The 23,339-nt window shown below is 46.4% G+C and overlaps 1 protein-coding gene across 2 annotated transcripts in view; it reads left to right on the top strand.

Moving 5' to 3' along the window:
* Positions 1 to 23,339, top strand: part of ARRDC1 (arrestin domain containing 1) — a 52,187-nt gene that overhangs the window by 5,792 nt on the left and 23,056 nt on the right. For both annotated transcript variants that reach the window (XM_081896548.1, XM_081896547.1), the window contains exon 2: positions 19,637 to 19,747. In XM_081896548.1, coding sequence (XP_081752674.1) covers positions 19,637 to 19,747 — 111 coding nt within the window. The remainder of the gene's footprint in view (positions 1 to 19,636; positions 19,748 to 23,339) is intronic.

The following is a 23,339-nucleotide window of genomic DNA, read 5'->3' as shown; positions in this document are numbered from 1 at the left end:
ATAGCATAGAACTAACAAACAGGCTCTGCCTGAAGATCGTTCTTCTGTGTTGCACATGGGACAGGTCCTCAATCATGGAGGTGTATTGGCTATGGGATAGTTAGGTCATAGCATCAACTTCTTATCAAGCCTCTGCACTTTTAAAAATGTATTCTTGTTATTTCTGAAATACATGCAACAGGCAAACATAGACAACAGCAATCATACTATGGCTGATCCCTGAATGGGGTTGCATGGATAAAATAACAGTCTCGAAAGGTATCAGACATGTATATTCATTTCTTAAAAATTCAGTCCAATAAGTCTCTCCACAGGTTATAGTGGAGAGCGTGCTTTGTTTTGAACTTTTGTGGGAATCTGGAATGGGGAGCTAATAACCCACTTTGACCTGGTGAAAAGTGAACTATTTTGTTGCTTTTAAGGTTGTCCACTTCTTGGACATAAGGTGACTTGAAGGCAATTCTCTATAGTTAACAGATAAAACAGTGCTATTATATATATAGCAAAAAACCAAAAGCACCGTATCCTCTTGAGTTTTCCTCCGTCCCTATAAACAGGTGGAAAATCTGTGGCTCATCAGGTGCACAAGAATGTTAAGATTTGATTGGTAATTTTGCTGATGATTTGATAGTTTATATTCCTTTTGTAAATTGATTTGAGATATTTATTATTTATTTATTTATTTATTTATTTATTTATTTATTTATTTTTACAACCAAGTGGCATATAATTGTATGAAACCAACAAACCAAAAATCCACATGGCTGGGGGAATACCTTGGGTTTTCCAGAACTCTTCATCAGGTGTGATCAAGGTTGGGGAGCCTCAGTTCCAGGGGCCAATTGTGGCATTTCCAAACATTTCTGTTTGGCCCTGGGATGCACCCCAGGGCATCATCATCATCATCATCATACCCCACCCAACTGACTCAGTTGCCCCAGCCACTCTGGGGGGCTGTGGAGATGCCTTATGCTTTTCTGGAAGGAGGATGGTGAAAGTATATATTTAGCTGGTGGGGAAGCCATCACTGTCTGTATCTTGGGTTAAGAACATAAAAATAGCCCTGATGGATCAGGTCAAAGGCCCATTTAGTTCAGCCACCTGTTCTCACAATGGCCAACCAGATGCCCCAATGGGAAGCCTGCAAGCCAGACCTGAGGGAAACAGCAGCTTGTGATTCCCTGCAACTGGCATTTAGAGGCATACACCGTATTTACCAGGGGAACGCGGATGGTGCTGTGGTCTAAACCACTAAGCCTCTTGGGCTTGCTGATCAGAAGGTCAGCAGTTCAAATCCCCGCGACGGGGTGAGCTCCCGTTGCTCAGTCCCTGCTCCTGCCAACCTAGCAGTTCGAAATCACGTCAAAGTGCAAGTAGATGAATAGGTACCGCTCCGGCGGAAAGGTAAACGGCATTTCCAGGCACTGCTCTGGTGTCAGTGTTCCGTTGTGCCAGAAGCGGCTTAGTCATGCTGGCCACTTGACCTGGAAAAATGGTCTTCGGACAAACGCCAGCTCCCTTGGCCTGTAAAGCGAGATGAGCGCCGCAACCCCAGAGTCGTCTATGACTGCACTTAACCGTCAGTGGTCCTTAACCTGTACCTTTTTACCGTATTTACACAAATCTAATGCACCATTGAATCTAATGCACACCTCAGTTTTCAAAGCCTTGAAACAAAAAAAAGTATTTGCTGGCGAATGTAAATGCGTTCTCAAATCTAATGCACACCCTAATTTTCACGGCATAATTTGGCCAAAAAAGGTGTGCATTACATTTGAGGAAATATGGTATACTGCCTCCTGTACAGGAATCGGTCCACAGCCATCAGGAATAGTAGCCATTATCCTCCTCCATGGGTTTGTGTAACCCCCCCACCCCCCAATCCTTTGCTAAAGCCATCTTAAGTTGATGGCAATCACCTACATTCTGTGGCAGCAAATTTCCAGTGTATAATTCTGTGTTGTGTGAAATATTTCCTTTTGTTTGCCCTGGATCTTCCAATGTTCAACTTCATTGGATTAGTGCAGGTTCTTCATGATCAAGGTGTCTCCCCTGCCAGGTAATACGCAACAGTAGCTGCCAGGATATTGCTAGCTCAAAACTGGAAAACACCTAATATCCCACCTATTAGAGAATGGCAAATTAAGTTATTCGAATATATAGAACTAGCAAAGATGTCACAGAAGATCAGGCATAAAAAAAATGTAAAATTTATTAACGATTGGAACAAATTCATTACATATATAGAAACAAATTTAGGAAACATTAAAATCACAGTAGGTGTAACATAAAACCTGCGATGTATAGATAAAGGTTGTAAAAAGATACCGCAGAAGATAATGTGGAGATATAGCTCAAAATCGTGATGGAGGGAAGTCAATTAAGGTTATGCTATGAATTAATGTTTCTCTTTTGTTGTTTATTTATGTACTTTTGTTTTTTTTCTTGGTATGTTTGTGGTTTTGTTTTACTTTATGTTGTTTTTCTAAAAAAACACAGCTTAATAAAAAGAATTAAAAAAAAAAAAGATTAGTGCAGGTTCTAATACAATGAAAAAGGTAGGGGGAGAAATGTAACTCTGTCCAGTTTTATGTACCTCTGTTGTCTCCTTACTACCTTTTTATACAGACTAAAAAAGCCCCAACTGTTCCTCGATCGGGAGTTCCTCTCACCCAGTGATTATCTTGGCTGCCCTTTTCTGAATCTTTTTTTCCAGCCTTACAATGTCCTCCTTGAGATTCAGTGACCACAGCTGTACACAGGATTCAAAGTGTGGTTGCACCATAGATTTGTATAATGGTGTTACAATATTAGCAGTTCCTTTTCAATCCTAACGATCCCTTACATCGAAATTGTCTTTTCGGCAGTGGCTGTACACAGGACCAGCATTTCTGCCAGGCCACCCGCCGTAACGCCATAGCCCCAATATATTTCCTGGTGAGTCACACTGCCCTTTGCAGACCCTATCACTGTATATTTGAAACTGGGGTGTATTCCCCCCAGGCATGTATTGCTCCACGCTTCCTTACATTGCATTGCATTTGCCTCTTAATGCCCATTCACCCAGTCTGGAGAGATCCTTTTGGAGCTCAGCACCAGGGCAGTTACATATATGTTGGAAAGCACAGGTCTCAGTACTGATGCCTTACTCCACTTCTTAACATCCCTCCTTTCTAGGCACCATTAACCATGCTGGTTGGGAGCTGGGAGTCAGATATAATGGAGGGGCCCTTGATATGGCCGGCTGTAATGACAGATAAGGCTTTCTCAGTAGTCACACTCAAGGTAGAATTTATTTCCCTTTTGAGTTTGGATATCTTAGAGTTTTGTTTTTAATCAGTTTTGCCTACTCGTGTTCTGTATTGTATGGTTTTAAGAAATACGTCTGTGTGTATATATGTGTTTGCTTTTATTACGATGCTGTGAGTTTAACTGTTATAAGCTACCCTAAGTGATGCATCTGCATTAACAGGGTAAAATTTTACAAAGATATACATATATTGCATTTATATCCCACTTTTCCTCCAATGAGCTCAAAGTGGCATACATGATTCATCACAACCCTGGTTAGGCTGAGAGACAGTCACTCACAAGAGGTTACCCAGTGATCTTCAGTGTAGCTGACTGGTGATTTGAACCCTGGTCTCCCAGTTCCCAGCAGGGGCCGGTAACCACCATACCACTGGCTAATAAATAGGTAAATACCCTGGGGATGTTTCCATACCACAAATCTACATGAGTTGTTCCGCCTGGCTTTGCATCTGGCCCACCCACAATTGGCATATGGCTCCTGAAATGTTTCCTAGAAGGGCATGTTGCCACAGACCGAAAAAGGTTCCCCATGCTCTTGATTTGGAGCAATATGAATGGGCTTCTGAGTTCTCAACTGGCTAACAGGAACCAAGGAACCTTTATAAAGCAGGCTGCCACTTGAGGCAGGGAGCCAGGACCACCCTCCTCTCCTACACAGGGCCTTGGACAAATGCAGATGCCTTGAAGTTGGGAAGGGACTGTTGACTCAGCAGCTCCTGGAACATCTTGGTCTTTTCTCAGGCTGGGGGCTGCAAAAACAAGGGAGCGGGCTGGCTTGCCTCTTTCAGTATGCTATGTTCTGTTTCTCTCTCTAGGATCAGAGCTGTGAATATTAACACTTTGGGTGGTGTGGTGGTGAGAGAAAATCTCTTGGGTAGGCTTGGTGAGAAATCGCCAAAGCAGGCAAGAGAAGCCCTCACCTCATACCCTGGCTTCAGATTTTTGCATTCAGTTTGCATTTCTGCCCTGCCTTGTAGCGTAGACAGAGATGGCAGGCTAGGCCTGAGGGCATGCATGGGTGTCACAGCGCAGCGGGGGCTGAACCCCTGTCCCAACCCAGCATGGTTCACTCCTCTTGTCGCAGCAGCTAAGGCAGTGTCTGGCTAGGGTGAGGTTTGCCAAGTTGCCTTGGCGGTGGTGTGTGTGTATATATGAAGGTGTTTTGGAAAGAACACCCAAACAACTGCCAACTTTTTGGGGGGTGGGAATGCTGACATTGCTTTTGTAAATAGTTTCTTAACGCTGCCTGTGGCAATTATTCTGGAGTAAGACCTAGCAAAGGGACGCGGGTGGCGCTGTGGGTTAAACCACAGAGCCCAGGGCTTACCAAGGTCGGCGGTTCAAATCCCTCCGACGAGGTGAGCTCCCATTGCTCGGTCCCAGCTCCTGCCAGCCTAGCAGTTCCAAAGCACATCAAAGTGCAAGTAGATAAATAGGTACCTATCTGGCGGAAAGTAAACGGCAGCTGCTCTGGTTCGCCAGAAGCAACTTAGTCATGCTGGCCATATGACCCGGAAGCTGTACGCCGGCACCCACAGCCAATAAAGCAAGATGAGCGCCACAACCCCAGAGTCGGCCACGACTGGACCTAATGGTCAGGAGTCCCTTTACCTTTAAGAGCTAGCAAGAAATTGGTAGCAGGTTCCAATTCACCTCTTCTCCCCATGATCCATTGAGCTGGAACAAAGGCCTTATGTCAAGTCAGACGACTGGCCACTCTAGGTCCCTCTATACTGACTGGCATCAGCTTTCCAGGATTTCAGACAAGAGGTTTCTCCCAGCCCTACCTGGAGATGCCAGAGATGCCCGGGGGCGGGGAATGAGTGTTCAGACCCCTGGGCCCTCACTTGTGGGGTGCCTCAGGGTTCCGTCCTCTCCCCCATGCTTTTTAACATCTACATGAAGCCGCTGGGAGAGATCATCAGGGGGTTTGGACTGGGTGTCCATCAATATGCAGATGATACCCAGCTCTACCTCTCTTTCAAATCAGAACCAGTGAAGGTCCTGTGCGAGTGCCTGGAGGCGGTTGGAGGATGGATGGCGGCTAATGGATTGAGGTTGAATCCTGACAAGACAGAAGTACTGTTCTTGGGGGACAGGGGGCGGGCTGGTGTGGAGGACTCCCTGGTCCTGAATGGGATAACTGTGCCCCTGAAGGACCAGGTGCTCAGCCTGGGAGTCATTTTGGACTCACAGCTGTCCATGGAGGCGCAGGTCAATTCTGTGTCCAGGGCAGCTGTTTATCAGTTCTGTCTGGTACACAGGCTGAGACCCTACCTGCCCACAGACTGTCTCGCCAGAGTGGTGTATGTTCTAGTTATCTCCTGCTTGGACTACTTCAATGCGCTCTGTTTGGGGCTACCTTTCAAGATGACCCAGAAACTGCAACTAATCCAGAATGCGGCAGCTGGACTGGTGACTGGGGGTGGCCGCCGAGACCACATAACACTGGTCTTGAAAGACCTACACTGGCTCCCAGTATGTTTCCGAGCACAATTCAAAGTGTTGGTGTTGACCTAAACGGCCTCGGCCCAGTATACCTGAAGGAGCGTCTCCACCCCATCGTTCTGCCTGAACGCTGAGGTCCAGCACCGAGGGTCTTCTGGTGGTTCCCTCATTGTGAGAAGCAAAGCTACAGGGAACCAGGCAGAGGGCCTTCTCTGTAGTGGCGCCCGTCCTGTGGAATGCTCTCCCATCAGATGTCAAAGAGAGAAACAGCTACCTGACATTTAGAAGACATCTGAAGGCAGCCCTGTTCGGGGAAGTTTTTAATGTGTGACATTTTAATGTATTTTTAATCTTTGTTGGAAGCCGCCCAGAGTGGCTGGGGAAACCCAGACAGATGGGCAAGGGTACAAATAATAAATTATTATATTATTATTATATTGAACCTGGGATCTTCTCAATGCAAAGCAGATGATTTGTTACTGAGCTTCAGTTTAGGAAGGTTGTTGGCAAACTGGAAGGTGTGCAAGATGATAAAAAATCTGGAAACCAAGCCTTATGAGGAAAAGTTGAAGGAGCTGCGTATGTTTTGCCTGGAAAAGGGGGAGACAGAGGAATTATGATAGCCGTCTTCCAATGTCCCAAGGGCTTTCACATGGAAGATGGAGCAAGCTTGTTTTCTCCTGCACTGGAGGGTAGGGCTCAAACCAGTGGCGTCAAGTTACAAGAAAAGAGATTCCAACTAAACATCAGGAAAAGCTTTCTGATAGTAAGAGCTATTCGGCAGTGGAGGGTCTCCCTCGGGAGGTGGTGGACTCTCCTTCCTTGGAGGTTTTTAAGCAGAGGTTGGATGGTCATCTGTCATGGATGCTTTAGCTGAGATTCCTGCACTACAGGGGGTTGGACTAGATGACCCTTGGGGTCCCTTCCAACTCTACAATTCTATGATTCTAAGACTTTTGCTACAGAAAGGTTTGTGGTTCTCTGTGCCCAACCCCAAAAGAAATCAATGGCTAGGACATTTGGGTAGTCGGTGGAGAATTAGTTTGATGTCCCAGGATGTGGAAACTTGTTGAAAGCTGCATTTAAATGGGGGGGGGGGAGAGCACTCAAACCTATGACTTGCTCCACGTGCATTCTAAAGTAGGGTTGTACCACATGCTCTATTCCTGATTGTGTGGGTCCACTTGCTTGTGCATCATCTGAACACGGTGCTAAGCTGATGGGGCAGCAACACTTAAACATTCTGACGGTGGGGGAGGAATTTGTGATGACTTCACTCATGTTTACCATTGGTGACTCATGAACATGCATGATGTGTGAATTGGACCTTGGAACCTGTGGCAGAAGAGTGACTCAGCTGCGCCCAAGTTTCCAAAGGTGCTTACAGGTGTGGACGTTGAACAGTGCCCCAATTATTGCTGCTCTCCTTTAAGCTGTGAGTGGAATAGCTACTCTAGTTCCATATTTCTTTAATTCAAATAACAGCCTTCCCCTCATTAATTTTACTGGACAAGCCAGCAGCTATTGCTAATTCACGTTCAGTGACACCTATATTTTCAGTTTGACTTGTGTTATGTTGTCTACCAGCATTCTCTGGTACTAACAACCAGTCCTTTTTTTCTGGGGGTTCTCAAGGGTATGCAGTACCAGCACCCCCCCCATGTTACAAGTGCCACACTTACTGTAACAACTTCATGGTACCAGCACCTTTTTTCCCTTAAAACAAAAACAAAAATACCACTGCTAACAATGGTACCCAACTAATGATTCCCCACCCCAGCTACACTATACATTTTAATCACTGAACAGGTGAATATGGGGGGGATGATTTGCTCGTGATGTCTTGCAGAAAAAAGGGAGCCTGGCAATTCTGTGTTGAGTGCCCAGTGTAGAAGTAAACCTAGATTGTGGGTGGAGAACCTCAGTCCCAAGGGCAAAATGCAGCCCTCAAGGCCTCTCTGTTTGGTCCTTGGAACTCACACCTCACCAACCTGGCTTTGCAACCTGAGAGCTCTTTTTGCCTGTCTGGAATGTGTCCTTGAATGCTGTGCTTGCTTTCCTGGGTGGAGAATAAAGAGGTGTGTGTGCATGCATTTGCATAGAAAGTAGCCGACTGTACAAAGGTGAAATTTACATCCCTTGCTCAACCCATTTTTATCTCTGACCCCACCCGCCCTCAGGCACTGAAAAAAAAGACTTGAAAAGATTCTCCAAATCACCAGTCATCACAATTGGGGCAGGATAAGAAACTGCACTCCAGCCTAGCTACATGAACAGGCCTATGAGTGTTTACAAAACGGTTTTCTTCAGACTTGCAAGATAATCAAGGGTGTCTGGGGAGCTTGATCTGTCCTAGTGCTAGGAACTGATAATAGGAGTAGATGGGTGTGTGTGGCGGGGGTGTGTGTGTGTCTCTTTAGAGCAGTGGTTCCCAAACATTTTTGGGCCACCGCTTCTTTGGTTCCACAAACTCATACCCTATAAAAAGCATTGTTCAGAATAGCAGCTTGCATGACCCACTAAAGAAGATAGAAACACAGGAAAATACTGTGTTTTTCGCTCTATAAGACACACTTTTTCCCTCCTAAAAAGTAAGGGGAAATGTGTGTGCGTCTTATGGAGTGAATGCAGGTTGTGCAGCTAAGCTAGAAGCCAGAACAGTGAGAGGGAGCGCTGTTCTAGCTTCTGGCTTAGCCGTGTGAAACCTCTTCAGGGCATAGGAAGCCTTCATCCCACCGGCCTGAGGAGGCTTTGCACGGCTCTTGCTGGCGGTGGGGGAAGGGACAGAGGGCTGCCCCTCTGTCCCTTCCCCCACGACCCGGAAAAGTGATGGGCTGCCCTTCTCCCTCCTTGGGGAAAAGCCTGCAAGTGCCATACACACTCTCTACATGGCTTGTGAAAGGGAGCGCTGAGCAGAGCCTGAGATGCATACAGGCTCTGCTCAACGCGCCCTTTAAAGAATTTTTTCCCCTTGCATTCCCCCTCTAAAAACTTGGTGCGTCTTATGGTCAGGTGCATCTTATGGAGTGAGAAATACGGTACTCAACAATGACCAATAATCGGAGATTTATTCAAAATTCAATTAAAACGATTCAGTTTAATTAACTCAACAAAACTGATGGACTTGACTCAGTCATACCTGCTTTTCAAAGCCTGATAGTCACTTACACCTCCAGTGCCCTCTTGCTGCCCCCTTGCCTTTTAGCTCCCCCACAAGGTAATCCTACTGTCCCCCATGGGACAGTAGCACCCCTTTCGGGAACCAAAATGTCCTGTTGGATTAATGTTGGATTAATGTTTTGTTGTTAAAGCTGCACAATGGTGTCAGTGGAGCCGTGGTGTCTTGCAGTGTTGGTCCTGCTGTTTGAAGATAATCTCTCTCCCATTTGCTCAGTGGAGTCTGAAAGGTGGGGGGAGCTTAGGCAGAGAAAGAGAAGCCAAATATCGAAGCTGGTCAGCAGATCTGTTCTGTGATTGTGCCCTGTCCCTTGTGCTCAGCTTCATTTCGCTGAGATTTGAAGTGGGTGAGTGTGGAATCGTAAGCTTCTGGCTGCTCATTGCAATCTCACAAAACCCCTCCCGTGTCTTGTGAATGCTGGTCATCCAAAGAGAAATGAGTTGATTAAAATTGAGGAATAGCAACTTAATATTGAGGCGTTGCAGGACTAGACAATTTATCCTGTCAAAGAAGTGGCAGGTTTTTAGGGAACTAAGAGTGCATTAGATTAATCAGCTCCAGTCTACCAAAGCTGGTGCCACAATAAATTGCTGTGTGTTTTTAAGAGTGTTTTATGGGTCCTCATTGTTAAGCTGCCATTTCTCATGTTTTTATCTACTCTCGTTTGACAGTAGCTTAAAATTTATTTCATTCATATAAACTGACACATGCCACTGTCCTGGACCCTTGCATCTTATTGATAACCAATTGTTGTTAAGAACATAAGTAGAGACCCTGCTGGATCAAACCAGTGCCCATCTAGTCCAGCATCCTGTTCTCACAGTGGCCAATCTGATGCTTATTATGGGAAGCCCACAGACAGGACCTGAGTGCAACAGCCAGTACTTGTGATTCTCAGCAACCTTGATAGTTGTGATGATTTAGAGTTCCATTCTGTTATCTGGTGAAGACCTTCCTCTTCCAGTGAGCCTTTTACGTAGATGTTTTCCCCAGTCTTTATCTGTACTGGAACTGTGTTTAGATTAATAATAAAAACAATTTGTTACCTGCCCTTCACCCTAAAGTCCCAGGGCGGGTTATAACATTAAAACACAATATTAAAAATTGTTTTCAAACAACTTACAATCACAAATGTTGCATGATATAAACTTAACTTATATAGGGTGATAACTTATACACTACAGGGGTGCCCAAGCTTTTTCAAGATTTGATGAAGTGAACATGTGTGAGGGCCGACCAAAGTTGAGCTTTTTTTTTTTACAATTTTACCCTAAAGTTGTTGAGCTTTTCTAGGATTTAACCCCAAAGCTGTTGAGCTGTTTTTTAGGATTGAAGCTGTTGACCTTTTTTTTTTTTTTTTTTTTACAATGCTGAGCCTTTTTTAGGATTTTACCCCAGGACATATACTGCCTGTTATGCAGGGTGTCTTTTGGGGTGGTACCCAATCTTCATTCTACTCAGAGTAGACCCACTGAAACCAATGGACCAAAGTTAGCCATGCCCATTAGGAATGACTATTGGATACAACTCTTGGAACTAGCACTCTTGAGAGGACTTTTTGAAAAAGCCTTTGGGGACAGCCCCAGAACAGATTGTTTGGGGATCAGACCTGAGTGGCGCATCAAACGCTTGATCGGTTCTCTTATCTGGCATAGAATTGGTATAAAGTTGGTCCGCTCCCTGTTTGGTTTTGCACAATGAGCTCTGGCTCTCTGTGATCCCCCCTGTGCCTGCTTTCCAAAGACAGCTGCAAACTAGACCTTCAATCAGCATTTTCCATCCCTCTAACATTGTCCTCTTGCTTGGGGAGGGATGGAGTGTCTGCTGCACTGGCTTTTCCCCAGAGGCACCACACAGTTCCCTGTAGCCATTGCACACAATCCAGAGCAGCCTGCTCCACTGCTTTGTGTTGCAGGCTGGTATGAAGTGCATTACTCATTTTGGAATGAAGTGCCTAGGAGGGAGACTTTCAGAGGGTTTGCTGTGGTAAGTCTGTTGTTGCCAAAAAAAGAAAAAAGGTCACACAGCACCTTTTTATGAACTAACAGGTGTTGTGGCATAATGTTTGTGGAGTAGAACCCGTGTCATCAGATGTATGTCTACAGCACTGGAGGCTGCTTCATTAAGGCGAATGGGGCACTGCCCCACATCCTCAGTCCTCCCTGAGTCACCCCTTGCCTGCCTGCCATTCTTACTTACAAACTAGCTCAGGGGGTGGCCAGCTTCCTTCTCCTCCTGAGGGCTCATCCAGACTTCTGCTTCTCCTGCCACATTCCTCCAAGGAAGACCCCATCTTTACTGCTGATTTGGAGCAAACATCAGTTGGGTTTTCCACAGATTCGTGTTTGCTCCAATTTGCTTAAAGAGCAAGATTTCCAGGGAAAGCAGTGGAGCAAACAGAAAACTGCTCGGACCTGTTCCTTCTAGAACTAGAACAAGCGGAAGTGTGGAAGAGTGTTAGTCCTGGTAGAACTCAGCAGGGAGGAAGATGGGGACAAGGCTAGGATTGGTTGGTTCATTGACTCTGGGTCCTCCTATCATTGGTTCTGGCGCCAACAACTTTTGGGCTCCTTGCTTTCCACCCTACCAGTCTAGTAGCCACCAACTCATACTGCACCCTATCTACCAGGGAGTTTCTCTTCCCCCCCTCTTCCTGTTCCTTTATTTGCCTTGGGTGGGGGGTGCACATTGTTTGATACCACTTTAAACAGTCATGACTCCCTACCCCCCAAACATCTGGGAGCTGGAGTTTAAGGATGCTTAAAGAAGACCCCCATTATTTGAAAGAAGCCATGGCTGTTTAAAGTGGTGTCATAGTGCTTTAAACATATTGTGTGAATGTAGCCTTAGCAGTGTTTGATGACAGAGGGGTAGGACCAGCTTGCAGGTGAGGGTAACCCTTCCTGTCTGAATGTGAGTGTTGTCAGAATAACATCTGCAGGGGAGCAGCAGGGTCACAGTATGGCTGTGGCTCTTCAAGTTTGCTTTCTGGTTAGCACATAGACGGGCGGGTGGTCTGGTTCTGGGCTCCAAGCCAGCCATGCCCTTTTGTACTTATAGCCATTTGAGGTGGTGGGACGTCGTCACAAACTCGAAGGGTCTCTGTGTCTGTTGCTAAGGAACTGTAGAGTTGACTGTGGCAGTCCTTTCTCTTTGAAAGGCTGCGTGTCCCGCCCCCCCACCCCCACCCCCCATTTCTGTCAACCCTAATCTCATGCCTACCCTACAGGACTCAAGGCTTGCTGTTTTGATCATGCATGTAACCCACCGCTCTGGTGAGCAGCAGCAGCAGCAGCAAATTGATTTGGCAAACCATCTTGAGCCAGGTTGGGCCGCCTGGCACATTTCCAGGTGGCCCGTGTGTTTGTTCCTCCTCCTATTTGCCTGAATGCCAAATAAAACCCCATTGGGTTAAAAATAATGGGTGAATTCATGCACCTTGTGCTGGTGCTGGTTTTCCATCGTCTTGGAAGGGGTGGGTGATGTAGAGCCATTGCTGCCCACAACCCAGATGCTCTTTTTAGTGCTGGAAGTGAACGAACATCGGTAGCTGCCTCCTATTGAGTCAATGCTATCTCTAGCTTAGCATTTCCTACACTAGAAGATAGCAGCTCTCCAGGGTTTAAGGTTGCAGACTTTCCTAGCTCTACCCAGAGATGCCAGTGGGAATTGAACCTGGAACTTTGTACCTCTACCACTCTACCCTCTACCACTGAGCTATAGCCCTTGTTGTGCTCAAATGTGTTTGTTTGCCTGCACTTCAAAATAGTAACAAGAACACCATCTGCACTGTACTTTCAAGCAGTGTCACACCACTCTGGCTTTCCCCACAAAGATTCCTGGGAATTGTAGTTCACGAAGGGTGCCAAAAGCTGCTAGGAGATCCCCATTTCCTTCAAAGAGCTACAAGTACCTGTGTGGTTCATAACAGCCAGTTGCTCTTCCCAAAGAACTATGGGAACTGTAGCTCTGTGAGGGGAAAGGAGGGTGCTCTCAGCATTGTTAGCAAACTATAGTTCCCAAGATTCTTTACAGGATGCCAGGGATGTTTAAAGTGCTATGATGATGCTTAAAATGCATAGTGCAGATGTGGCATTACTTAAATGCTGCCTTTTATTGCCAGAGAATGCCAATATACAGCATAACATAAATCAATGTAGAACACACTGTCTTTTTTTGTGAATAATATTTATTAAAGTTTCAAAGAAATTACAAAAATAGAAAAAATAAAAGAAGAACAAAAATACAAAATACAGAAAAATAAAAGACAATTAAAAACAAATCAGTCTTTCCATATCTTATCTTTCATTTGCTTGTTTCCCTGACCTCCTCACACCTCCCTTTTTTGTATTCTAATTCAGTAGTTGTTTCAGCAAATCCTTACCCTTTTTGCTTTTATCTTAATATTTTATCTTACTATATTGTAACTTTACATTTTCACCTGTTAACAATTCATCTTTGCTTAATCCTTTATATCTTTTCTGCTAAAACCATATGGTTTAATTCCAACTAAAACACACTGTCACTGTGAAGGTGTATTAGAGATAGGCTTCAAAAGAGAAATTAATCAAGGAAATCTTGGCTATTTGGGTTGCAGATGTCTGGAACCAGACTTGATATTCTTCTTACAGATTAAAGGAGAGCAGCAAAAATTGGGCACTGTTCATCACCCACACCTGTAATCCTAAGACCCAGAAAATGGGCTCAAGGTGTATGGTGGTTAAAGCTGAGCAGGAAATGGGTGGGTTGGCAGCTGGGTGGAAGATGTATTGGAAGCCCCTTATAAGTTGCAGCAGGATAGAAATACATAAAGTAATACACAAGCAGAATTAAAACGAAAAACAAAAACCAGAGTCCCATTTGAGAGGCAGTGTGATGCAGTGGTTAGGCTGAGTATTGGAGCTTAAGTAATGGAGGTGGCTGAGAAGGAAATGGGATAACCCAGTGATTTCCAACCAGTATGCTGTGGCACCCCAGGGTGCCTTGAATGATGGTCAGAGGTGCCATGGGCAACACTGGCCTCTGCCACTCTTACCTTCCCTCCCTGCTCTGATGCCCTCTCACGTCTCTGCTTCCACAGCTGTTAGTTGCAGCAGCCCTGGCTACAAGCTCCCTGGGTGAATAGTACCTCTGGGGATGGTCAGGGGGTGCTTCCCAGGCCCCTGTGGGGCGGTGTGAGGAGGCACCTCTCTTTGGGTTGGGGAGGGCAGATCAAATATCAGGGGTGGCAGCAGTGCCTGCCCAGAGGACTCCCAGGGAGAGGGGAGAGGAGGCTGAGGGAACACCCCACAAGGGAGGGTGTTCGAAAAGGGGTGAGGAGCTGCAGGTAAAGGGTGCTATAACTCCTGAGCCCCACAGGGGTGCCACAGAAAGCATGTAGTTAGTCAAGGAAGCCGTGGACTCAAAAAAGTTGAAACCCCATCGGATAACCCCATGGCTCCTTGTAAGAAGGATAACAACACGACTTCAAAACATTCTCTCTTTTTCGTTGCTTTCAGTACCATTGACCATGGTGTTCTTATGGAGCAGCTGTAGGAGTAGGTGGAACTGCTTTATGCTGGTTCTGGTCTTACTTGTCTGGTTGTTTCCAGAGGGTGATGCTTGGGGAATGTTCTTCGGCCCCGTGGAGCCTTCAGTGTGGGGTACAATTTTATTCATGCTGTTTAACATCTATATGAAACCACTGAGTGGGGTTATTCGGAGGTTTAGAGTGGGGTTATTCGGAGGTTTCCCTCATTGCGAGAAGTGAGGTTACAGGGAACCAGACAGAGGGCCTTCTCGGTAGTGGCGCCCGCCCTGTGGAACGCCCTCCCATCAGATGTCAAAGAGATAAAGAATTACCTGACGTTCAGAAGACATCTTAAGGCAGCCCTGTTTAGGGATGTTTTTAATATGTAATGCTGTATTGTTTTTAATACTGATTGGGAGCCGCCCAGAGTGGCTGGGGAAACTCAGCCAGATGGGCGGGGTATAAATAATAAATTATTATTATTATTATTATTATTATTATTATTATTATTAGAGTATGTTGTCAGCAGCATGCTAATGACACACAGCTCTACTTCCACTTTACCTCTGCAGGTGAGACAGTGGATGTGCTGGATCATTGTCTTGCCTCGGTAATGGACTGGATGAGAGCCAACAAACTGAAACTCAGCCCTGGAATAGCGGGTGGTTCACTGGACAGGATGGAAGGGAGGTTGCCTGCTCTTGATGGGGTTACACTCCCTCTGAAGGAGCAGGTACATAGCTTGGATCTATTGTTGTCTCTTGGCTCAGGTGACCTCAGTGGTGTAAAGTGCCTTCAATGAGCTTTGGCTAGTGGTCCAGCTGTGCCCCTATCTAGGGTGGGATAGCCTAACTTCTCTTCTATGCTCTGGTAACCTCTAGGCTGGATTGCTGCAACGCTGCCTCTGAAGATGGTTTGGGAACTTCAGCTGGTGCAGAATTCGGTGGCTAGGTTGCTCACCAGGGCAAGATGATTTGAGCATATAATGCTAATCCTGGCCCAATTGCACTGGCTGCCAATTAGTTTTGGGGCCCAATTCCAAGTGCGGGTTTTGACCTATGAAGCCTGAAATGTGGTCCCTCTCCACATAGAAACCTACCTGGATCCTGCAATCATCCCCTGAGACCCTTCTTTGTGTGCCTTTCCCACAAGAGGTCCGGAGTACTGGCAACACAACAATGGGCCTTTTCTGTGGTGGTTTCCCGTTTGTGGAATGCTCTCCCCAGAAGACTTGCCTGGCACCTTCCTTACTTATCCAAGCACAATTCAAAGTGTTGGTGCTGACCTTTAAAGCCCTAAACAGCCTCAGCCCAGTATACCTGAAGGAGCGTCTCCACCCCCATCGTTCTGCCCAGACACAGAGGGCCTTCTGGCGGTTCCCTCGCTGCGAGAAGCAAAGCTACAGGGAACCAGGCAGAGGGCCTTCTTGGTAGTGGCGCCCGCCCTGTGGAACGCCCTCCCATCAGATGTCAAAGAGATAAACAACTACCTGACATTTAGAAGACATCTGAAGGCAGCCCTGTTCAGGGAAGTTTTTAATGTGTGACATTTTAATGTATTCTTAATCTCTGTTGGAGAGATGGGCTAGATGGGCGGGGTACAAATAATAATCATAAAAAAAATAATTATAATTATTAATCTGTAGGTGCCAGACAAAACAATTCCTCTTTCCCCATGCCTTTGGCTAATTAAATAATCTATGGCCATTTAAACAGTATTGGGAAGTGTTCTTGTTTTTGTTTGTAACTATGCTATGTATTTTTGTGTTTTTATATTTAAACTATCCTGTGATCCTCGAATGAAGGGCAGTATAAAAATTTAATTAATTTAACAAAGAAAGAAAGAAATAATGAGGTGTATGGGTTGTTAGGCAGCGTTCGAAATTATCCTGCATCTCTAACTAAGAAAGATCGGGTACTGTGAAAGACTTCTGCCTGAGATTCTGGGCAGCTGCTGGATGAACCAACTATGGTATGTGGCAACCCTCTTTGGTCCTAGGAGACTCTGGTAATCAGTTCCAGTTCTCTTTTTTAAAAATCTCCTTTTGTGACTGGATCGAAATGTCCTGGCGCCACCCTCGGTGCCTGGCACCTCCACTTGCCTGCCTGCAATCAGCTGGTCTGTCGAGCACAGCGGTAGCAAAACACCTTGTGCCTTTTGCCGTCGCGCTACCCCCACCAAACCTCTGATTTGCCTGGCAGCATAAATGAATAAATAAATTGCTGCTACCCTGCAGACCCCCTGATTAGCCCAGCAGCAAGTTAAATAAACAAATCCCCTTTCCCCCCGCTGCCGGGTGAATCGTGTTTTTTTGTGCAGTAGTGCCATAGCAAAAGACATGGCAAAATCAACAGACCACCTGATTCACCCAGCAGCATTGGGGGGGGGGGGCGTGTCTGCACGGCTGCCTGGTCCGGTAGCAGTGCAAAAGAAGAAAAAAATACATTTTGTTTTGGTGCCAGCAACCTAGGTCCCTTGAGCCCCATGGCTCCTACCAGTCCTATCCCAGTTTCTAACACTGGTGTTAGGGGAGGGGTCGTATCTCTGGTGGGGAACAAATTGTGCTTCTTCTGGGGCAGTTTGCCCACCTTTGGGCCCCACTCTGCACTCAGCTCTCACCTGGATCTCCTGGAAGCTGTCAGCTTGTAGCAACAGCCACACCCTAGGAAATGGCTTTGACTGGCTGGCTAAACCAGGTCAGGGCAGCCGATGGGTCTGAAATCCTTGGTGAGTTAGGATCTTTCTGTGCACATGAAGATAGGCTCTGGAAGATTGAGTGGACAAAAAGACCAAGAGTGGCTCCAATGGTCAGGAAAGCAGTTTCTGCATGTGCTGTAGAGCAGGGGTCACCAAACTTTTTCAGCAGGGGGTCAGTCCACTGTCCCTCAGTCCTTGTGGGAGCCGAACTATATTTTTGGGGGGAGGGAGTGAACGAATTCCTATGCCCCACAAATAACCCAGAGATGCATTTTAAATAAAAGCACACATTCTACTCATGTGAAAACACACTGATTCCTGGACCGATTAGAAGGCAGTTGGGCCGGATCCAGCCCCCGGGCCTTAGTTTGCCTACCCATGCTGTAGAGCAGTGGTTCTCAACCTGTGGGTCCCCAGATGTTGTCGGACTACAACTCCCATCATCCCTGAGCTGGCCATGCTTGCTGGGGCTGATGGGAGTTGTAGTTCAGTAACATCTGGGGACCCACAGGTTGAGAAAGGCTGCTGTAGAGGGAAGTGCAGGGCAGATGGTTCTGCTGCCTTGCAGGAGAAGATTGGGTGGTTGGGTGGAGCCTTGTATACCTCCTTCTGGCAACTCTGCAGCCAAGCTGCTGCCAGATGTATTGCTCTGCTTTCCTTTGGACCACATCAGTGGGGCTGAGAGGGGTGTCTTGTCATCTTGGCAGCCCAAGACCTCCATACACACTGCCCAGGCTTGCATTCCAGGGAGGTCATTTGAGTGCTGCTAATGCAGAGGTTTGGTTTCATGCCCAAAGGCAGACTCTATCGTCTCTCAAGACAGACAGTTGCAAACAATAATTATGGATGTGATTTTTTTTTAAAGCATAATTTCTTCATAACTGATTTCTGTGTTGTTTTCTTCCTGCTTTCGCTTCCTTGCAATGAGGGTGTAGCTTGGCATACATTTCCTGGCTATGTGGGTGAAGAGCTGCAGCTCAGTGAACTTGGCATGCAGGAGGTCTCGGTTTTAATCCCCAACATCTCCAGGAAGTGCTAGGAGTGCCCTCTTTCTGAAGCCCCAGAGAGAACTGTTGCCAGTCAGTGTATACCCGACTGAGCTGATGGGCCAAGGGTCTTACTCTGTGTTAGGCAGCTTCCTAACCTTTTTAGTTGACATGGCATTCACTGAAAGCAGTGGGTATCTAACTTAAAAGCTGATTTAATTCATTGGGACTTTGGAGCTGGTTTGCAGACTTAGTTTGGAGCACAATTGGTGGCTTAGATACCTACCTTGCTTAACTGAAACTCTGTACTAAGCTTTGTCTGCAATGGGTGGCATTATTGACAGATGGCTGTCTGGTCCAGCGGAGGATTCTGTCAGCAGCACTGCAGTGGGAAGCCATTTTTTTGCCTATTCCCTCTGTCCCCAGTCATGCTGTTCTGCCCTACCACCCATCTGCAGCAGATTTTGGAGGGTGCAGGGGCACGTGGACAAAACATCCCTGTGGTACTGACAGAACCCTCTATTGGGTCAACAAGCTGCCAGGACACTGTGAAGGACATTGCTTTTGGATATGTGCTAAAAACTGCTTGGTTCCACCCTCCCAGCCTACCCCCGCCAAGAATAGCATAAGAGAGAAAGGCGTTGCTAGGAGACGTACCTAAATCATAAATTGGGTGATTGCTTTATAGAGAAAGAATACCGTATTCTAATATTTGGGTTGCAAGTACAGTGCGTGTTTGTTTGTGTGTGAGAAAGAGAAAGGGAGGGAGGGAGGGGGAGAGAGAGAGAGAGAGAGAGAGAGAGAGAGAGAGAGAGAGAGAGAGAGAGAATCTCTTCCAGAGCCAAGTCTGTATGTTCATCATTTGGGGCAGGACACAAGAAGAACATTTTGGGCAATATGGAACTTCTTCATTCTGTCCCACTCTTAACATGGCATACAGACATGGTATTAGGGTAGGGTGGCCCAGCATGAAGCCTGTGGGGACTTTATTGGTGGCCCTTGGCAACATTTGATGGCCCACTGCCCTCACACTGCCTTCCCAAAGCCTGGTTATTGAGATGCTGGGCTTTGGGAAGGAGGCATGAGGGCTCTAGGACCGTGCCAGAGCCTCATGCCTCCTTCCCAAAACCTGCTGCCTCACTTACTCAGCTTTGGGAAGGCAACACAAGGGCTGGAGGGGTATCAAATCTTGACCTCACTCCTGTCCCACTTCACAAGGCAGTTATTGTGGCCCACTTGGTATGAAAAGTTGGACAGCTCTGTATTAGAGGAATCTTGGGTATATTTGTACCACAGCTTTAAAACACCGAGAAAACCATGTCATGGCTTGGTGCCAGCAACATCTGGACTTCTAACAGAGCATAGTTAGGGAGCCACAATGTTCCTCAACTTTGGTGAGGAACTGTGCAGCTTCCTAAGCTGATAAATATTGATACTCTTTATTTTGGCTTGCCAAGAAAGCTAATATTTTCTCCTCCCCTCTTCTTCTTCTCTTCTCCCTTCCAGCTATCAAGGTGAGCTGTGTTGGTTCCTGTGGGGTCTCCAGCAAAATAAATGACACTGCGTGGACAGTGGAGGAGCAGTACTTCAATACAACCCTTTCAATGGCTGATAAAGGTATGATTGGGAGAGGAAACTCTGGATGATTTTTGAAACAGTTTTGTGGCAGCAAGGACTTGTACTGTCTCTTGAAAAGGTCTCAGACTCTTTGCCTGGTAGCTGGTAAAAGTCAAAGCACAGCTATGCATAAGTCTCTAACTCTGCCTTTGGAGTGTCAGACTAGGACCTGGAAGACCTGGGTGCAAATCCCTACTTGGCTATGAAGCTCGGTGGGTGACCTTGGGCCAAGCACTACCTATCAGCCTCACCTACCTCACAGGGTTGTTGTGAGGATTAAATGAGGAGGGGGGGGGGAACCAGTAAGGCTAGCTTTGAGCTCCTTGGAGAAAAGAGGGGGGAGGGGTAGATATGCAATGGGTCAATCAGTAACTACAGTCTGTTTCCCCCCTACCCAGGTATTATGAGGCCATTGTGCTTCTCCCCTTATATTGAGTCAAACCATTGGCCCTTTCGCCTTTTATTAGAAGATGCTATAAAACCAGGTGTCTGCTTGGCAGGGGGGGAGAGCTTAACAAGTGGAAAATGCTCTCCTTGCCTTTCCCCTTCTAGTTGCCACCTGCCTTGCATCTTGCAGGGCATCCTGAATACAGCATTGGCAGGTGACCTTGGTTTGCAGGTGGGTTGGTAATGGGAGTGGGCAGGTCCCAAACCATGTGGGATTTTACTGCAGGTGCAAGAAGCATATGGTCCTCCAGGTGTTGCTGAACTTTGACTCCTGTCATCCCTGGCCACACTGACCATGCTTGCTGGAGCTGATGTGAGTTGCAGTTCAACAAACTCTTGGAAGGCCAGAGGTTCCCCACACCTCCTTTAGAGATGAGCAGCAGAACCTTGGGACTGGAAATGGATTGGAAGCCGGAGGAACTATTGAGCGTTGGCAAGGTTCTGTATTTAAGAGGGTCTTCCTCTGGTGCCCATGAATCTCTTGAGTCCCCTACTCCCCTGTGTCCTCTTGGTCATGAGTGATAGCCCTTGAGGTGTTTGACTTGCACCCACTCCCCACCTACTATCCTCTTGGTGGTGAGTATTGCTTTTTAACTTCACAGTACCAGCACCTTTTTCTTCCAAATGTTAAAAGTGTAGCACTTGCTGTAACAGCTTCTTGGTGAATACTGACACCTTTTCTTCTTTTTTTAAAGCACTGGTTTTGAGGGGCATTACCTCTCCACCACCACACTTGAGAAGTGCATATTATTATTATTTATTATTATTTATTATTATTATTTCATTTATACCCCACCCTTCCCGGTTTAAAAATCGGGCTCAGGGCGGCTAACAGCAAATATAAAACAATGATTGAAAATAGCATAAAATGCAACATAAAATGCAACATCAATATCAATAAAATTCAAAAATTCTGGGGTCATTTTGGGCAGGGGGGGGGAACCCAGGCAGTAGACATCAAATGATCACCAGGGCTAACTGGCCAAGTTGGTCCTACTAGGGCCAGCAAGGAGACCAGGGAAGAATTTAAATGTGGGGTCCAGAAAGGGTTTCTTCATAGAAGAGAAAAGGGAATAGAGGATCAGGCTACCGTAATTCAGATTGAAGGCCAGGCAGAATAGCTCTGTCTTACATGCCCTGCGGAAGGAGATCAAGTCCTGAGCTGAAGGAGGAAGTGGAGAGAGTGACACCCTTTCCCACTTCCACTTTCGGCTCTATATGCTTTTCAAGGCTCGGATTAATTCCACTGGGTATACAGCTTTTAACAAGAACTCTTGGAAAAAGCAAAACGTTTGTGGGGTTTAAATTTAAAATTCCTTATAATACTGTGCTTTAATGCTGTAACCTGTGCTGGGACCTTAGGGTGAAGGGTCATACCTTGGATGAATACACTTTAGGTTAAGCATTTTTGGATTGTGCTCCACGGCAACCCAGAAGTAACAGAACGTGTTACTTCCAGGTTTCGCCACTCGCGCATGCGCAGACGCTCAAAATGACGTCACGCTCATGCGCAGAAGCGGCAAAACGCAACCCGCATGCGCGCAGTTGCACAGTTGCATGTTACATTCACTTCAGGATGTGAACGGGGCTCCAGAACGGATCCCGTTTGCATCCAGAGGTACCACTGTAATCATTTGTCTCTTGCTAGTTCAGAGAAGCAGAGAGAAAGGTGGCAGGGCTGGTGGCACCTACAGAACTTTCCCAAAGCCCCATATGTGCTCAAGTGGGCCTTGGAGGGTTGGTGGTCCCTGCTGCACTAACTGCAGTTCCCCTGCTACCTTCAAGGGCAGCCCCATGTACAATGTAAGGCAGTATCATATTAAAGAGAACCAGTGTGCTCCCAGCAATAAGGCAAGTTTTCCTTCTTGCATACATCCTGTCCATCAGAAGGAAGGGCATTTAACTAATACAAAAAAAATCGCTTTTCTGGGCACAATGGCTTCCTCCCTGGTGGGAACAGCATCTTTCTTTGGGGGCTGCCTCCTCTTGAAAAGAGCCCCTGCCCACCTAAAAGATTCCTGTTAATGAGCCACTTGGCACAGATCCATGGTGTAAGGTGGATGGGGGACCTGGCCACGTTCCAGAGACTCTCTAGGGTTGAATGATCGGCGCCTTCCACTGGCTGGCAAACAGGTTGCAAAGGGCACAGATTAATTTTGAGCATCGAAACTAGTTGGTGAAAAACAGCAGCAGCCACTGCTGCACAGTGGTGCTTTGTTAGTCAATGTACACTGGAGGGGAGGGGAAGGGTGTGTAAGAGAAGAGGAATTTCAAATGACGCACTGAAAAAAATGGGAAATGTGGCCGAAGGGAGCAGCCAGACTCGCTTGGCAACTTCTGCTTGACTGCGGACTTTGAAGCAAGGTGAGGGGAAGCTACTTGGACACCCTGAGCCCAAAGTGTTGCTCCAGCTTCGATCCTCAAGCCCCACAAGACGGTGTTCCTTTGCTGCTGCAGGTGGCCTTGGGATCTTGCTTAGAGCCCTGTTTGTGTGTGTGTGTGTGTGTGTGTGAGTGAGAGAACAAACTTCAGGTTGTTGCTTTCAGTAGGAGGTTCCTCTTCTGCCTTTAAATGCCCAGAGCAAAACGGAAAAAACCAGCTGAGGATTTCATCCCTCCAAGTGTTTTGGCAAGTTCTGCAGCAGACGCGTACTCCAGTCTGAATCTGGATTGCTGGGCTATGACTCTTTAAAGGGCACTGGTTCTTGAGAAGCTATAGGACATCTTTCTGCTGATAATTTGTCAGCATGCTGCCTCTGAACGTGGGGGTTCTACCTGGCTATTCTTTGCCAAAAGCTATTGATTAGACATCTTGTGTATGGATTTGTCCAACTCCTTTTGTGTCTATCACACCTTGTGACACCAAGTTCCTCTCTAAATTTCTAGTTTCATGAAGCAATTTATTTTGCTTTCCCTGAATTTACCTGGTCTTTAGGTTTTCATTAGGTAACCTCCAAGTGCTAGTATTATAGCGAAAAACAGCCTCTGTGGCCACTGTCTTCTGGTTTTGTAGGGAAAACATGCCGTGGTGCTCACAAACTACTAGATAATTCGGAGCGTTGTTGCTTACGAGAGGAGGTAAGTTTAGATGAAAATGTAGGTGGTTTATCTTAACCAGGCTTAGTGGTTACATTAGAGGGAGTGGA

Source organism: Podarcis melisellensis (genome assembly GCF_964234715.1).
Source record: "Podarcis melisellensis genome assembly, chromosome: Z".
NCBI classification, from domain to species: domain Eukaryota; kingdom Metazoa; phylum Chordata; class Lepidosauria; order Squamata; family Lacertidae; genus Podarcis; species Podarcis melisellensis.
Note: the sequence above shows the minus strand (reverse complement) of the source record. Positions and strands in the feature narration are given on the sequence as shown.